The 17,500-nt window shown below is 43.8% G+C and overlaps 2 protein-coding genes across 2 annotated transcripts in view; one reads left to right on the top strand and one right to left on the bottom strand.

Annotated features, from left to right (window-relative positions):
- The window catches only part of cacna1sa (calcium channel, voltage-dependent, L type, alpha 1S subunit, a), a 21,998-nt gene extending 5,450 nt beyond the window's left edge, over positions 1 to 16,548 (top strand). The window contains exons 9-45 of the mRNA XM_053653170.1: positions 1 to 89; positions 188 to 333; positions 2,232 to 2,313; positions 2,415 to 2,575; positions 2,795 to 3,020; positions 3,149 to 3,356; positions 3,612 to 3,732; positions 3,839 to 3,953; positions 4,035 to 4,131; positions 4,251 to 4,320; positions 4,730 to 4,862; positions 4,977 to 5,106; positions 5,274 to 5,333; positions 5,628 to 5,734; positions 5,849 to 5,936; positions 6,132 to 6,239; positions 6,456 to 6,508; positions 7,968 to 8,114; positions 8,237 to 8,438; positions 8,542 to 8,700; positions 9,473 to 9,583; positions 9,680 to 9,763; positions 9,910 to 9,957; positions 10,061 to 10,087; positions 10,231 to 10,356; positions 10,517 to 10,582; positions 11,225 to 11,316; positions 11,428 to 11,587; positions 13,655 to 13,782; positions 13,918 to 14,014; positions 14,098 to 14,200; positions 14,371 to 14,472; positions 14,571 to 14,704; positions 14,790 to 14,915; positions 15,202 to 15,428; positions 15,584 to 15,659; positions 15,771 to 16,548. The exon at positions 1 to 89 is cut by the window's left edge and continues 15 nt beyond it. Of these exons, the coding sequence (XP_053509145.1) occupies positions 1 to 89; positions 188 to 333; positions 2,232 to 2,313; positions 2,415 to 2,575; positions 2,795 to 3,020; positions 3,149 to 3,356; positions 3,612 to 3,732; positions 3,839 to 3,953; positions 4,035 to 4,131; positions 4,251 to 4,320; positions 4,730 to 4,862; positions 4,977 to 5,106; positions 5,274 to 5,333; positions 5,628 to 5,734; positions 5,849 to 5,936; positions 6,132 to 6,239; positions 6,456 to 6,508; positions 7,968 to 8,114; positions 8,237 to 8,438; positions 8,542 to 8,700; positions 9,473 to 9,583; positions 9,680 to 9,763; positions 9,910 to 9,957; positions 10,061 to 10,087; positions 10,231 to 10,356; positions 10,517 to 10,582; positions 11,225 to 11,316; positions 11,428 to 11,587; positions 13,655 to 13,782; positions 13,918 to 14,014; positions 14,098 to 14,200; positions 14,371 to 14,472; positions 14,571 to 14,704; positions 14,790 to 14,915; positions 15,202 to 15,428; positions 15,584 to 15,659; positions 15,771 to 15,968 (4,407 nt within the window). The 3' untranslated portion in view covers positions 15,969 to 16,548. The remainder of the gene's footprint in view (positions 90 to 187; positions 334 to 2,231; positions 2,314 to 2,414; positions 2,576 to 2,794; positions 3,021 to 3,148; positions 3,357 to 3,611; positions 3,733 to 3,838; positions 3,954 to 4,034; positions 4,132 to 4,250; positions 4,321 to 4,729; positions 4,863 to 4,976; positions 5,107 to 5,273; positions 5,334 to 5,627; positions 5,735 to 5,848; positions 5,937 to 6,131; positions 6,240 to 6,455; positions 6,509 to 7,967; positions 8,115 to 8,236; positions 8,439 to 8,541; positions 8,701 to 9,472; positions 9,584 to 9,679; positions 9,764 to 9,909; positions 9,958 to 10,060; positions 10,088 to 10,230; positions 10,357 to 10,516; positions 10,583 to 11,224; positions 11,317 to 11,427; positions 11,588 to 13,654; positions 13,783 to 13,917; positions 14,015 to 14,097; positions 14,201 to 14,370; positions 14,473 to 14,570; positions 14,705 to 14,789; positions 14,916 to 15,201; positions 15,429 to 15,583; positions 15,660 to 15,770) is intronic.
- Positions 16,549 to 16,914: 366 nt separating this feature from the next.
- The window catches only part of stk38b (serine/threonine kinase 38b), a 17,639-nt gene continuing 17,053 nt past the window's right edge, over positions 16,915 to 17,500 (bottom strand). The window contains exon 14 of the mRNA XM_053653163.1: positions 16,915 to 17,500. This exon is cut by the window's right edge and continues 750 nt beyond it. The gene's annotated coding sequence lies outside the window, so the exon portion shown is untranslated.

Below are 17,500 nucleotides of genomic sequence, written 5' to 3'. Positions count from 1 at the left end.
GGGATGGAGTGGCCGTGGCTCTACTTCGTCACTCTCATTCTGCTGGGATCATTTTTCATCTTAAACATGGTGCTGGGAGTCCTGTGTGGGTCAGTGTCACACATCATTGTGTGTGTGTGTGTGTGTGTGTGTGTTATTCGGAATGTATCATTGTGTATTATATTGTGTGTGTGTTTCCCTCACTCAGTGAGTTCACTAAGGAGCGGGAGAAGAGCTCTCGGAGTGGTGAGTATCAGAAGTTGCGTGAACGTCAGCAGCTGGATGAAGATCTGAAGGGTTACATGGAGTGGATCACTCAGGCTGAGATCATGGACCCTGACCAGGAGGGTCAAGGTCAAACACACATTTACACACTCACAAAAGCACATTCTGGTGTTTCTCTCTGATGTCTCTCTCTGGTGTCTCTCTGGTGTCTCTCTGATGTCTCTCTGGTGTCTCTCTCTGGTATCTCTCTTTGCTATCTCTCTCTGGCATCTCTCTCTGGTGTCTCTCTCTGGTGTCTCTCTCTGGTGTCTCTCTGGTGTCTCTCTCTGGTATCTCTCTCTGCTATCTCTCTCTGCTATCTCTCTCTGGCATCTCTCTCTGGCATCTCTCTCTGGTGTCTCTCTCTGGTGTCTCTCTCTGGTGTCTCTCTGGTGTCTCTCTCTGGTATCTCTCTCTGCTATCTCTCTCTGCTATCTCTCTCTGGTGTCTCTCTTTGCTATCTCTCTGGTGTCTCTCTCTGGTATCTCTCTCTGGTGTCTCTCTCTGGTATCTCTCTCTCTCTGGTGTCTCTCTTTGCTATCTCTCTGGTGTCTCTCTGGTATCACTCTCTGCTATCTCTCTCTTGTGTCTCTCTGGTATCGCTCTCTGGTGTCTTTCTCTGTTATCTCTCTCTGGTGTCTCTCTGGTATCACTCTCTGCTATCTCTCTCTTGTGTCTCTCTGGTATCGCTCTCTGGTGTCTTTCTCTGTTATCTCTCTCTGGTGTCTCTCTGGTATCACTCTCTGCTATCTCTCTCTTGTGTCTCTCTGGTATCGCTCTCTGGTGTCTTTCTCTGGTATCTCTCTCTGGTGTCTCTCTCTGGTGTCTCTCTTTGCTATCTCTCTGGTGTCTCTGGTATCACTGTCTGCTATCTCTCTCTGGTGTCTCTGTGGTGTCTCTCTCCACTATCTCTCTCTGGTATCTCTCTCTCGTGTCTCTCTCTGGTATCTCTCTTTGCTATCTCTCTCTCTGATGTCTCTCTGGTGTCTATCTCTGGCATCTCTCTCTGGCATCTCTCTCTGGTGTCTCTCTCTGATATCTCTCTTTGCTATCTCTTTCTGGTGTCTCTCTCTCTGGTATCACTCTCTGGTGTCTCTCTGGTGTCTCTCTCTGGTGTCTCTTTTTTCTATCTCTCTCTGTTATCTCTCTCTGTTATCTCTCTCTGGTGTCTCTCTCTGGTATCTATCTCTGTGGTCTCTCTGTGGTTTCTCTGTGGTGTCTCTCTCTTTAGTCTCTCTTTACTATCTCTTTCTGGTGTCTCTCTCTTTAGTCTCTCTTTACTATCTCTTTCTGGTGTCTCTCTGGTATCGCTCTCTGGTGTCTCTCTCTGGTATCTCTCTGGTGTCTCTCTTTGCTATCTCTCTGGTGTCTCTCTGGTATCACTCTCTGCTATCTCTCTCATGTGTCTCTCTGGTATCGCTCTCTGGTGTCTTTCTCTGGTATCTCTCTCTGGTGTCTCTCTGGTATCACTCTCTGCTATCTCTCTCTTGTGTCTCTCTGGTATCGCTCTCTGGTGTCTTTCTCTGGTATCTCTCTCTGGTATCTCTCTCTGGTGTCTCTCTTTGCTATCTCTCTGGTGTCTCTGGTATCACTCTCTGCTATCTCTCTCTGGTGTCTCTGTGGTGTCTCTCTTCGCTATCTCTCTCTGGTGTCTCTCTGGTATCACTCTCTGCTATCTCTCTGTGGTGTCTCTGTGGTGTCTCTCTCCACTATCTCTCTCTGGTATCTCTCTCTGGTATCTCTCTCTGGTGTCTCTCTGGTGTCTCTCTCTGGTATCTCTCTTTGCTATCTCTCTCTCCGGTGTCTCTCTCTGGTATCTCTCTCTGGTGTCTCTCTGGTTTCTCTCTCTGGTGTCTCAAAGTTGAATTTGTTTTTTTTAAAGATGACTCACAGCTTGCTAGGGCACAAGTTAAATCTAAATGAAAGGAAACTTTAAAGTCCAAGGTCTCTGGTGTCTTTCTCTGTCTCTGTCCTCTGATGTTCCTCAGGTCTGTTGCCGCTGCAGGAGAGAGGTTCTGAGACGGAGAGCCTGTACGAGTTGGAGGGTCTAAACAGACTCATGTACTATGTGTAAGTGATCAGTTACTGTTTCCAATTCCTGCTGATAAAATATTGAGATATATTTTAATTTGAATAGTTTTGGACTGAAATTAACACCATGTTCTCCTCAGGCGTCATGCTCGCCGCTGGAATCGGTTCTTCCGGAGGAAGTGCCATGTATGGGTGAAATCCAAGCTCTTCTACTGGCTCATCTTCCTGCTGGTATTCTTCAACACACTGGTCATTGCCACGGAGCATCATCAGCAGTCCCAGTCCCTCACCGACTTCCAAGGTCAAACTCCTATCAGACTCCCATTCCACATGATCAGACTAACGCCATCAGACTCCTCAGATGAACATCAGATTTTTCATATTAACATTATTATGTCTACTTTGAGAGTGGTCAGTTCCAGTTTGGGTCAGTTCCAGTTTGGGTCAGTTCCAGTTTGGGTCAGTTCCTCTCCCATGTTTGCAGGGTGTTGATTGTTGTCCTGTATCTGATTGTCCATAGAGAATTCGAATAAAGCTCTGCTGTCTCTGTTCGCGGTGGAGATGGTGATGAAGATGTACGCTCTCGGCCTCCCTGCCTACTTCATGTCTCTGTTTAATCGTTTTGACTGTTTCGTCGTGTCTGTGGGGATTCTGGAGCTCATCTTGGTCCACATGGGCATCATGTCCACCATGGGCATCTCAGTTATGCGTTGCATTCGCCTGCTGCGCCTCATCAAAGTCACGAAGTACACACTTTCATCTTACTCTTAGTGTGATCTTAATGCATGTGTAATGCTAAAAGTGTAATGTTAAACCACTCGGGGGTAATCAAAGTGACCGTGTGTGTGTGTGTGTGTGTGTGTGTGTGTGATAGGTACTGGACATCTCTCAGTAACCTGGTGGCGTCTCTGTTGAACTCGGTGCGTTCCATCGCGTCTCTCCTGCTCCTCCTCTTCCTCTTTATCGTCATCTTCGCTCTGCTCGGCATGCAGGTGTTTGGCGGAAAATTCAACTTCCCTGACCAGAAAATAAGACGAAGCAACTTTGACAATTTCCCTCAGGCACTCATCACCGTCTTCCAGGTAATGACACACACACACACACACACACACACACACACACACATCATGCACAAGTGCACACACAGGACACACACTTTAATAACATAACTTCATATTAATAATATAACATAAGCATGTGGAGAAAAATCCTTTATGAGATCAGAACACTGTACTGTCTCACTCTGTTTGTTTGTCTCACTCTCTGTTTGTCTCACTCTCTGTTTGTCTGTTTCACTGTCTGTCTGTCTGTCTGTCTGTCTCTCTCCCTCTGTGTAGATCCTGACAGGAGAGGACTGGAACAGTGTGATGTATGATGGCATCATGGCTCATGGAGGTCCTGTGATACCTGGGATCCTCGTCAGCATTTACTTCATCATCCTGTTTATCTGCGGTAACTGTATCCTCTGCCCAGTGTGTGTGTGTGTGTGTGTGTGTGTGTGTGTGTGTGTGTGTGTGTGTGTGTGTGTGTGTGTGCGCGTGTTTTCCTGAGCTTCCCCACACAGATATCCTGTTAAATGTGTTCTTGGCCATTGCGGTGGATAACCTGGCCGAGGCCGAGAGTCTCACCTCTGCCCAGAAGGAAAAGGCAGAGGAAAAGAAACGTAAAAAGATGCTCAGGTGAGGCCAAAGGTCAAACGTGTCACTAATTGTCAGGTGTGTCACAGTAATGTTTACACGTCTGATTGGTGTGTGATTCAGATCTAAAATGTCTGATAAAGGAGATGAAGATAAAAGTCTGGCTAAGAAACTGGCAGAGCAGCGAGCAAAGACGGAGGGGATCCCGACCACAGCCCGGGTGAAACATTACTGCCTTTATTCAGTGTGACATTTTCCTCTATTTAATGCTTTAATCACTAAACCGGCACATCGGTGTAACTGTGTGTATTAAAAATGCGATGTCTCTGGTGTGAGCAGCTGAAGGTGGACGAGTTTGAGTCCAATGTAAATGAGATTAAAGACCCTTTCCCTCCAGCTGACTTTCCAGGTAAGTAAGTATTTTACACAAGTATTTTAATCTTTTAAAGTCTTCCGGAACTAAACTCCTAAAAGTTTGATTTGTGTTAAATGTGTTACCACAGCGCTGATTTCACATTTTCCATCTAAAACAGAAACTTTCTTAATACATAGGGCTTTTTAAAGTTAAAGTTTAAAGTATATTCATGCATATTAATCAGTACTAATCATTGATTGCACATTAAACAACACACTTATTATTTAACACAAATTAATTTCTAGCGGTTTGAGATGCCGTCTTCAGAGGGACTAGAACTTTCTCTTAAAAGTCCTTCATGATGTCTTTGTTCATTTTGTCTCTTGCTGTAGGTCGCTTCTCAAACTAAGACAGTCCTCACAGAACAGCTGATGAGTGATGTTTTGTTGTGACCATTACCTAGGTGATGATGAGGAGGAGGAGCCTGAGATCCCCACCAGCCCGAGGCCTCGGCCAATGGCTGACCTGCAGCTGAAGGAGACAGTGGTGCCGATGCCCGAGGCCAGCTCCTTCTTCGTCTTTGGCCCACAGAACAAGTGTGTATGCAGACAGACAACAGACAGATGGACAGACAGACGGACAGACAGACAGACAGATAACTGCTATCATGTGACCATCAACAATCATTACATGTTCATTTCTCTCACCAGGTTCCGTAAGTTGTGCCACCGCATTATCAACGCCACGACATTTACCAACATCATCCTCCTCTTCATCCTGCTGAGCAGCATCTCCCTGGCAGCTGAGGACCCCATCGACCCGCTGTCCTTCAGAAACCAGGTACACGCCCCCTGAAGCAGGTGAAACACCTGGGTGAGAAACAGCAGGTAGAGACAGAGGATCTGAGACATACCTGAGGCTGCTTTTATTACTGAACTCTTCAGTGTTGTTTTGAATAATAATGTAATCCATATATCTCCACATGCTGCTGTCCTGCTGCGGCGTAGGTTTTGGCGTACGCAGACATCGTCTTCACTTCTGTCTTCACGGCTGAGATCGTGCTGAAGGTACTGCTGTAACTACAACTGTAACATCTGTCTGTCTACAACATCTGTATAACCACGGGAGCTACAACATGTCAACTGTAACACCTGCAATTTGTGTAACTAATATTTTGAACATGTTAAATGTAACACATGTAATGAATGTAACTGTAACTTCAGTTAATTGTGACTGTGTGTAACATCTGGTATTTTTAATGGGAACAACTGTAAGTGTAGCTACCATCACAATCACAACTGTAGACAAGTGTAATGTGTGTGAGCTGTGTGAGTGACTCGCCTCGTCTGCGTCCGTTCCAGATGACAACGTACGGTGCTTTCTTACACAAAGGCTCCTTCTGCAGGAACTCCTTCAACATCCTGGACCTGATCGTAGTCGGAGTCTCGCTGCTCTCCATGGGGATGGAGTGAGTTTCATCCATGCTGAAATCTCTTACAGACCAATGACAGTGTGTGTGTGGGTGTGTGTGTCTGTGTGTGTGTAAGAGGTGTGTTAGTGATTGTGTGTGTTGATAATGTAGATCCAGTGCCATCTCTGTAGTGAAGATCCTGCGAGTGCTGAGAGTCCTGAGACCTTTACGAGCCATAAACAGAGCAAAAGGACTCAAGGTGAATTTACACACGTATATTCTCACACACACGCGCACACACACACACACACGAAGGACCAGTGTAAAATGTTCTAAAAGTGAAAGAAACCTTTTCATGTGTTTGGGTTTAGTTTCACTAATTCATATTTTCATTACAGAAATGATGTTCAGGTTATTGTAGCATGTTCACATGTTCACTGTGTGTTTTTTTCAGCACGTGGTTCAGTGTGTGTTTGTGGCCATTAAGACAATCGGGAACATTGTGCTGGTCACCATGCTGCTGGACTTCATGTTCGCCTGCATCGGAGTTCAATTGTTCAGGGTGAAGAGCTCACTGTACATATAAAAGATTACTCCACACACTTGTGAAGTGTGTGTGTGTGTGTGTGTGTGTGTGTGTGTGTGTGAGAGAGAGAGAGAGAGGGAGAGAGAGAGAGACCCTGTAGCTACCAGCTCTTCAGAACACATCATGTTATATTCTCGCTGTAGAGAAGGACAGGGGATTCTGGTTGATAATTAGATATAATTTCTTTCTCAGGGTAAATTTTACGCCTGCACAGATCCACTCAAGATGACGGAAGCAGAGTGCAGGTGAGTTTTTCATGTCAGGTTCATGTTTAGAATTAGTTAGCATTTCAGAACGTGTGCATGGGGTGTATGGGACTCTGGGAAGAGAGAGGACCTTTGTCTCCTGGCAGCTGCACTCCTCTGAGGGGACAGGCACTCTTGTCTTCAACACTTGTCTTCAGTTGACTTGAGTCAATGGCCTGACCAAAGTGCACCAAGGAATGCTTAAAGACCACATGTCCCATTGCATTGTGGATGGCCTCGGGAGAGGTAAAGGCTTTGGGAGTCAATCTTTTGGTGAAAACTGGAGCTGGAGTCCCAAAGGCAGTCCGGTGTTGTTATTGGCTTCATTCTGGCAACTCCAACAGCAACATCATTGCCAACCTGTATTGGCTCCTGCCCTTTCCTTGGACTACATCTTTGAAGATGAGAGAGGGGCTTGCTACATGGGCAGCAGCATGTCTCCCATACAAACCCTGTCCAGGCCTGTGCACTGGAGAGGTCACTCAAATGTCACTTCACCGTGATGACATAGCACAGAAAGCTGTAGTTATCAGTGATAAACCTAGCTCAGTTGTTGATGTAACAAGGCACCAGGGGAGAGATCTTTGTGTTTCACTGGACAGTTACCACCTGCCTCAAGCTGGGCAGCCCCCAGCCAGCCTTCAGGTGCTGTCCTGCCATGGCCTGCTTTCCCCACTGGGTGTGTGGGGCTCAGGACCAAACATATCTGAACTGTAGGCTGTAGAAGCCTGCACCAGACAAGGCAAAGAAAATAGCAAAAAAGAGACCAGCATTCAGACTGAGATGCTGGGACATGTGGACCATGATTAACGGGAAATTAGCAGAAGATGGCACGCACAACATGGCAGTGGTAACAGACAGACTGTTTATAACACACTACTCAAGATGATGGAGCACTGCTCTGTATTCTGTTTCTGCTATAACACAGATACAATGCTACACAGGTGTCAGCCAGAATCAAAGTCCAGAAAACAGTTCAATGCTGTGCAAATGATTTCTGGCTTTGTCTATATAGAGCCATCCAGTTTACAGCTGATTCCAGCAACATTCCTGGAGTGTATGATTGGATCAAATGAGCCATCAGCCTCATGTGGAGCAAAGAGGCACCATTGAAGTCAGCTACCGGGGAAACTACCAAAGACATAGGCAAACAGCTGGAGAGATGGGTGGAGCACTACTTTGACCTGTACTCATGGGAAAACACCATCTCAGACATCACTCTCGACTTGATCAAGTGGTTCCCCATCATGGCCAAGCTAGACAAGATGTCCACTATACAGAAGCTGAGCAAAGCCATCAACTGCCTGCAACTAGGAAGACCCTGGACTAGATGCAGAGGAAGTGATGCTGAGGAAGCCTTGCTAGATCCCCTGTATGACCTGCTCTGTCAGGTACACTGCTCATGCTTGTTAGCTTTTATTTTAAAAGAAAACCAAGTTTAGGGTTGTTTTGTTTTTAGGGGGAAATTTATCTATTACCAGGACAACGCTCTGCATGAGATGGTGATCCACAAGAGGAAGTGGATTAACAGCAACTTAAACTTTGACAATGTGCTGAACGGCATGCTGGCACTCTTCACTGCCTCCACTTTTGAGGGCTGGCCAAAGTAATGCATCACACACCTACTACTTTACACTTCAGCTCACTGATATGAAATTAGTCATAATACACATTTCACATTAGATAGCAGACTTAACTCATTGTGTGTGTGTGCGTGTGGGTCTGTAGGCTGCTGTATAAAGCCATCGATTCCAACATGGAGGATGTCGGCCCTGTGTACAATAACCGCATTGGGATCTCCATCTTCTTTATCGTCTATCTCATCCTCATCGCCTTCTTCATGATGAACATTTTTGTTGGCTTCGTGATTGTCACCTTCCAGGAGCAGGGGGAGCAGGAATACAAGAACTGTGAGCTGGACAAGAACCAGGTAGAACACCTACTCATGTACACTTCACCCCTGCTACCAGAAAATTCAGGACTTCAACTCTGTGTGTGTGTGTGTGTGTGTGTGTGTGTGCGTGTGTGTGCAGCGCCAGTGTGTGCAGTACGCACTGAAGGCCCGCCCACTCCGATGCTACATTCCCAAAAACCCGTATCAATATCAAGTGTGGTACATTGTGACTTCCTGCTACTTTGAGTACTTAATGTTCCTCCTCATCATGCTGAACACCATGTGTCTGGGGATGCAGGTATGAACACCTGCGCTCAGCGCAGCGGGGAACACACACTAGCTCCTTACAGTGTATGATTGTCATGATATTCCTTGGAGTTGTGAATGACGTGTGTTCAAGATTGAGAGGTGTGTGTGTGAGTTGTGTGTGTATGTGTTGAAATGAGAGTGTGTGTGTGTGTGAATGTGTCTGTGTGTGTGTTTGTTGAGATGAATGTGTGTGTGTGTTGAGTGTGAGTTGTGTGTGTGTGAGTTGTGTGTGTATGTTGAGTTGTGTGTGTGAGAGTTATGTGTGTGAGTGTTGAGTTGTGTGTGTGTGTGTTGAGATAAGTGTGTGTGTTGAGTGTGAGTTGTGTGTGTTTGAGTTGTGTGTGTGATTGTGAGTTTAGTGTGTGTGTGTGTGTTGAGATGAGTGTGTGTGTTGAGTTGTGTGTGTGTTAGTCGTGTGTGTGTGTGTTGTGTAGTGTTGAGTTGTGTGTATGTGTGTGTTGTGTTGAGTTGTGTGTATGTGTGTGTTGTGTTGTGTTGAGTTGTGTGTGTGTGTGTGTTGTGTTGAGTTGTGTGTGTGTGCTGTGTTGTGTTGAGTTGTGTGTATGTGTGTGTTGTGTTGTGTATGTGTGTGTTGAGTTGAGTTGTGTGTGTGTGCTGTGTTGTGTTGAGTTGTGTGTATGTTGTGTTGTGTATGTGTGTGTTGAGTTGTGTTGTGTTGAGTTGTGTGTGTGTTGAATTGTGTTGTGTTGAGTTGTGTGTGTGTGTGTATGTTGAGTTGTGTTGTGTTGTACATCCTGCAGCACTGTAATCAGTCGGAACACATCACTCACCTGTCTGATATGCTGAACGTGATCTTCACTGTTCTGTTCACCGTCGAGATGATTCTTAAAGTTGGAGCCTTCAAAGCCAAGGTGAACTACATTACCCATAATTCCTCAGAAAGAGTTCATTAACAAATTTACACCTTAATGAACTACATGACTCATAATGCCGCACCTCTCTCTCAGGGTTATTTCGGAGACCCGTGGAATGTATTTGACTTCGTCATTGTTGTCGGCAGCATCGTTGACGTCATTCTGAGTGAAATTAATGTATGTTTTATCATCTTCTTCATCTTCATCATCCTTATACACCTGCTTTAAATTCCCCCAAAACCATACGGACAACAACACACACGTCTTCATCACCATATATTCACCTGTCTATATGCTTTATCTCTAACTCCACCCCCTCTCAGGTGGCCCTGGCTGCACAGGGAGGTCTGTACTGTCTGACCGGCTGTGAGGTAACTCTGTCTGCTGCTTTCAGTATTCAACCTATGAGACACAACCAGGAGTTCTTGATCCTGACTCTGTGTGTGTGTGTGTGTGTGTGTGTGTGTTTATCAGGAAGTGAACCCGATGCAGGAGATTGCAGTAAGTACTGCCTCTCAGCGCTCAAATATATATCTTTATAACATGAGAAATGTATAAAACAATGATTTAAAATATTTTACACCTGTTGATATGATATATATATATATATATATGTATGTGTGTGTGTGTGTGTGTGTGTGTAGGACTCTGAGAACATGAGTGTGTCCATCACACTGTTCCGTCTGTTCCGTGTGATGCGCCTGGTGAAGCTGCTGAATCGATTTGAGGGAATTCGAAACCTACTGTGGACCTTCATCAAGTCCTTCCAAGTCAGTGTGTGTGTGTGTGTGTGTGTGTGTGTGTGTGTGTGTGTATTTTTACTTTTTGTTTTGTACTGATGTGTGTGTCTGTGTGTATACTTTTTGTTTTGTGTTGATGTTGTGTGTTTGTGTCTTACTGATGTGTGTGTGTATGTGTGTGTGTGTGCAGGCTCTACCATATGTGGCTCTGCTCATCGTTATGCTCTTTTTCATCTACGCTGTCATAGGCATGCAGGTGAGGCACGCACACACGCACACACACACACACACACACACACACACACACACACACAGGTTAGAAGTAAAGTTTTTGGAAGACTGGGTTTGATTGGCAGCAGGTAACCATAGTGATGGGGGGAAGAGTTAATGATTAATTAAGAGAAAGTGTTTGTGTTTGAAAGGAATATTTAACTTTCTTCATTTTAAATTTCAAATTAAATGTTCTCTGTCTGTCTCTCAGTCTCTCGCTCCGTCTGTCTGTCTCTCGGTCTCTCGCTCCGTCTGTCTGTCTGTCTCTCGGTCTCTCGCTCCGTCTGTCTGTCTGTCTCTCGGTCTCTCGCTCCGTCTGTCTGTCTGTCTCTCGGTCTCTCGCTCTGTCTGTCTGTCTCTCAGTCTCTTGCTCCATCTCTGTCTCTCGGTCTCTCGCTCCGTCTGTCTGTCTCTCGGTCTCTCGCTCCGTCTGTCTGTCTCTCGGTCTCTCGCGCCATCTGTCTGTCTCTCGGTCTCTCGCGCCATCTGTCTGTCTCTCGGTCTCTCGCTCCGTCTGTCTGTCTCTCAGTCTCTCGCGCCGTCTGTCCGTCTCTCTGTGATTCCCCCACTCAGTCAGGAAGTGTACAGGGGTGTGTGTGTGTGTGTGTGTGTGTGTGCGCCCCTGCAGGTGTTTGGGAAGATCGCACTGATTGATGGAACGGTGATTAACCGCAATAATAATTTCCAGACGTTTCCGCAGGCTGTGCTGCTGCTCTTCAGGTGAGTTACACTTCAGCTCACCTCTCTCACCAGCACAGGTGTGTTTATGACCTGTGTGTGTGTGTGTGTGTGTGTGTGTGTGTGTGTGTGTGTGTGTGTGTGTGTGTGCAGGTGTGCTACAGGTGAGGCGTGGCAGGAAGTGATGTTGGGATGTTTATATGGTCAGCGCTGTGACCCCAAGTCAGATTACCTGCCAGGGGAGGAGTTCACCTGCGGCTCAGGATTCGCCGTCCTTTACTTCATGAGCTTCTACATGCTGTGTGCTTTCCTGGTGATCACACACACATACACACAAACAAACATACACACACAAAAACACAAACATACACACACACAAACATACACTCACACAAACACACACACACAAACACAGACAAACATACACTCACACAAACACACACACACACAAACACACACAAACATACACTCACACAAACACACACTCACACAAACATACACTCACACAAACACACACAAACATACACTCACACAAACACACACAAACATACACTCACACAAACATACACTCACACACAAACATACACTCACACAAACACACACAAACATACACTCACACAAACACACACACACACAAACACACACAAACATACACTCACACAAACACACACACACACACAAACATACACTCACACAAACACACACACACACAAACACACACAAACATACACTCACACAAACATACACTCACACAAACACACACAAACATACACTCACACAAACACACACACAAACACACACAAACATACACTCACACAAACATACACACACAAACACACACAAACATACACTCACACACAAACATACACTCACACAAACACACACACAAACACAGACAAACATACACTCACACACAAACATACACTCACACAAACACACACAAACATACACTCACACAAACACACACACACAAACACACACAAACATACACTCACACAAACACACACACACACACAAACATACACTCACACAAACACACACACACACAAACACACACAAACATACACTCACACAAACATACACTCACACAAACACACACAAACATACACTCACACAAACACACACACAAACACACACAAACATACACTCACACAAACATACACACACAAACACACACAAACATACACTCACACAAACACACACAAACATACACTCACACACAAACATACACTCACACAAACACACACACACACAAACACAGACAAACATACACTCACACACAAACATACACTCACACAAACACACACAAACATACACTCACACAAACACACACACACAAACACACACAAACATACACTCACACAAACACACACACACACACAAACATACACTCACACAAACACACACAAACATACACTCACACAAACATACACTCACACAAACACACACAAACATACACTCACACAAACACACACACACAAACACACACAAACATACACTCACACAAACACACACACACAAACACACACAAACATACACTCACACAAACACACACAAACATACACTCACACAAACACACACACACAAACATACACTCACACACAAACATACACTCACACAAACACACACACACAAACATACACTCACACACAAACACACACACACAAACACACACAAACATACACTCACACAAACATACACTCACACACAAACATACACTCACACAAACACACACAAACATACACTCACACAAACACACACACACAAACACACACAAACATACACTCACACAAACACACACACACAAACATACACACAAAAACACAAACATACACACACACACACACAAACATACACTCACACAAACACACACACACACACACACAAACATACACTCACACACAAACATACACTCACACACACACAAACATACACTCACACAAACACACACACACACACACAAACATACACTCACACACAAACATACACTCACACACACACAAACATACACTCACACAAACACACACTCACACACAAACATACACTCACACAAACACACACACACAAACATACACTCACACACAAACATACACTCACACAAACACACACACACACAAACATACACTCACACACACACAAACATACACTCACACAAACACACACACACAAACATACACTCACACAAACACACACAAACACACACAAACATACACTCACACAAACACACACACACACACACACACACAAACAAACATACACACACAAAAACACAAACATACACACACATACAAACATATACTCACACACACACACAAACATACACACACACACACACACACACAAACATACACACACCTGACTGCACCTGTTGTGGTTTTAGATCATTAACCTGTTTGTGGCTGTCATCATGGATAACTTTGATTATCTGACACGTGATTGGTCGATCCTTGGGCCACATCATCTGGATGAGTTTAAGAAGATTTGGGCGGAGTACGACCCCGAAGCCACGTGAGTCACTGACCAATCAGCTCTCAGCTTTTACCAATATAAACATTTACATCCCTGAGCTTAGACCTCTATGCACTGAACACTGTACGCAGAGTAATGTGTGTGTGTATGTGTGTTTGTGTGTGTGTCCTGTAGGGGGCGAATTAAACACCTGGATGTTGTAACTCTGTTGAGAAGAATTCAGCCTCCACTGGGCTTCGGCAAGTTCTGTCCTCACCGCGTCGCCTGCAAGGTGATACACACACACACCCACAGTAAATATGATCAAATATTAAAAATAAAATCGTGTGTGTGGGGGGGTGTTTGTGTGTGTAGAGGCTGATCTCCATGAACATGCCATTAAACAGTGATGGCACCGTGACCTTTAACGCCACACTGTTCGCTCTCGTACGCACAGGACTGCGCATCAAAACTGAGGGTACACACGCACGCACACTACACACACATACTACACACACACACTTACACACTACACACACAGATAGCAGAAACTGTGTTAATGAAACTGTTTAACAGTGTTTAACAGAAACTGCTATGTATGTGATAGAGGGTGTGGCCTGTTCACTATCTCTTGCTCTGATTGGTCAGGAAATTTCCAGCAGGCTAATGAGGAGCTGCGAGCGATCATAAAGAAAATCTGGAAGAGGACAAGCATGAAGCTGCTGGATCAGGTCATTCCACCCATCGGAGGTACACATCCTGCACACTGCACACTACACCTTATACCCTACACACTACATCCTGCATTTTACAGCTGTGTGTGTGTGTGTGTGTGTGTGTGTGTGTAGATGACGAGGTGACAGTAGGGAAGTTCTACGCTACGTTCCTGATTCAGGAGCATTTCAGGAAGTTTATAAAGCGGCAGGAAGAATATTACGGCTACAGACCGACCAAGAATAAAAAAACCACCAATGAAATACAGGTGAGACTCACACTCACCCTGCTCCCTAATGACATATATATTTTACCATGGACCTGTCCCAAATCACACACCTAACTCAATACAGGCTGGGTTGAGGAGTATTGAGGAAGAGGCGGCTCCCGAGCTGCAGAGAGCGATTTCTGGGGACCTGATGGATGAATACGAAATGGACAGGGTGATGGACGAGGCGGCTGAAGACGCAATTTACAGGGTGAGTCTCAAACCGATAAAGTAATTTACAGGGTGAGTCTCAAACCGATAAAGTAATTTACAGGGTGAGTCTCAAACCGATAAAGTAATTTACAGGGTGAGTCTCAAACCGATAAAGTAATTTACAGGGTGAGTCTCAAACCGATAAAATAAAAACACCCGGTTTAATTTTCACATCCTTCCTTAGTGCTGTGTTCTATCTTTATTTTCATTCCTCCTCCACTTTCCCTAATCACTTTATAGTGGACTGATGTGTGTGTGTGTGTGTGTATAATGCGTGTGTGTAGCGAACTGGAGGCCTGTTTGGGAATCACGTGGACCCGTTCTCACTGCAGCATGGAGGAGCTGCACACACTCAGGTTGTGAGTCAGCGCCCTCTACAGATCAGTGACGTCAGAGCGCAGGACAGTGAAACATCACCCCGAGTCTCCACCCACACACACAACTACACACAATACAACTACACACACTACACAAACAATAACAACAACACAAACAACAATGGCACACAAAGGTAAGACAGGATGTGACAGCAGTGTGTGTATAATATATACAGTGATGTGTGTGTGTGTGTGTGTGTGTAATATATACAATGATGTGTGTAATATATACAGTGTTGTGTAGTTATAATAAACACAGAGTGATGTTTTACACTGTATCACTCTTCAGTGAGCTCCATTTCCCAGCATGCACCAGTGATGAAGCGCAGGGCCTAGTGAGTGCTGCTGAGCTACTCATCCAGGAGGTGAACACACACACACACACACACACACACACACACACTCATTTGTGGGTGCACATACAGGCCAGGTGTAACACAGAGAATGACTGTTTCATCACTTCCTGTTTGTGGTAGGTGTTGGAGGCAGGGGGCATGGCTTGTCTTGCTGCAGATCGCAGTTTTGTTAGCATGACAAGGCAGGAAATGGCTGCAGCACTGCACATGGACATGCAAGAAGTGGAGAGAAAAGCAGCGACTGTGTTGAACACACGTGCTAGGAGAAAAGCCACGCCCCTTCCCAGGTGCTCAGATGACGTGTATAGTCAGGTGTGACCCGAAGATTAACGTCCACGTAAATTAAAAACGTTTGTTTAGAAATATCATTATAGGTGACTTGTTAAGGAGTGTGGGTTTCTGTATTCTTCAAATAAATAATTAAAGATGCTGTTTATGAAAATGTCTACATCTATTATAATCAATATCTATTAGATCACAATCTAAAGAATAAAATATAGAACTTCTTATGAGTGTATTTTCAGTTTTGGGTGTGTGTGTGTGTGTGTGTGTGTGTGTGTGTGTGTGTGTGTGTCTGATTACCTGTACCAATTTCAAGGTTCCAATCTGAACAAATCCCTTAAGATTAACATAAAGTTTAAACAAAGATTAAGGAAAAATGTAACAAACATTAAATGTAAAGATTAAAGAAAGATTAAATGTAAAGATTATACATGAAGGTTAAATGTAGAGATTAAATGTAGAGATTATACATGAAGGTTAAATGTAGAGATTAAATGTAGAGATTATACATGAAGGTTAAATGTAGAGATTAAATGTAGAGATAATACATGAAGGTTAAATGTAGAGATTAAATGTAGAGATAATACATGAAGGTTAAATGTAGAGATTAAATGTAGAGATTATACATGAAGGTTAAATGTAGAGATTAAATGTAGAGATAATACATGAAGGTTAAATGTAGAGATTAAATGTAGAGATTAAATGTAAAGATAATACATGAAGGTTAAATGTAGAGATTAAACATAAAAATGAAACAAAGATTAAACGTAAAAATTAACCAAAGATTAAATGTAAATATTAAAACTAAAAATTACATGTAAAGTTTAAACAAAGATTAAATGTTAAGATTATACGTGAAGGTTAAACGTAAAGATTAAACGTAAATGTAGTTTACATGTTTCACAGTTTAATAGTTTTACAGTTCAAACACACACGAGACTGACATGTGATACAGAGAATAAAGAAGAGTACAGAGAAGTGATCAAACATCACGACTGAGTGGCTTTATTATATGATTTCTACATAGAATCACACACACACACTGTATTTGTGTGTGTATTGTATTTTGTATTTAAAGATGGAACAAAAAAAGTAGGTGTGTGTGTGTGTGTGTGTGTGTGTGTGTGTGTGTCTCCCGTTCAGCTCGTACCATCTACACATCTTATATTACAGCAAAATATAAACACAATATACACACCAATAAATAACGATAATAAGCAATATCAGAAACAGCATTCTGTCGTCATGGCAACCATATAAAGAAAAACAAAACAAGGTGATTATAATAAAGTAGAATAACAAATAAAATAAAATAAGATTAAAGACACCACTGATGACACAAGACATTGACAATGGAATATTGTTTGAGCATTAGACGTGTGTGTGTGTACGTGTGTGTGTGTTTACGCATGTTTGCATGTGTGTGTGTGTGTATGTTTGATACAAAAATAGATTTAGCAAAAATGCAGGCTATATGACTCTATATACATTTGAACGAGCTTATAGTGAAAACTGTGTGTGTGTAGGTGTGTATGTAGATGTGTGTGTGTGTGTGAATGTGTATGAGT

Source organism: Ictalurus furcatus, chromosome 21, assembly GCF_023375685.1.
Source record: "Ictalurus furcatus strain D&B chromosome 21, Billie_1.0, whole genome shotgun sequence".
Taxonomy (NCBI): domain Eukaryota; kingdom Metazoa; phylum Chordata; class Actinopteri; order Siluriformes; family Ictaluridae; genus Ictalurus; species Ictalurus furcatus.
Note: the sequence above shows the minus strand (reverse complement) of the source record. Positions and strands in the feature narration are given on the sequence as shown.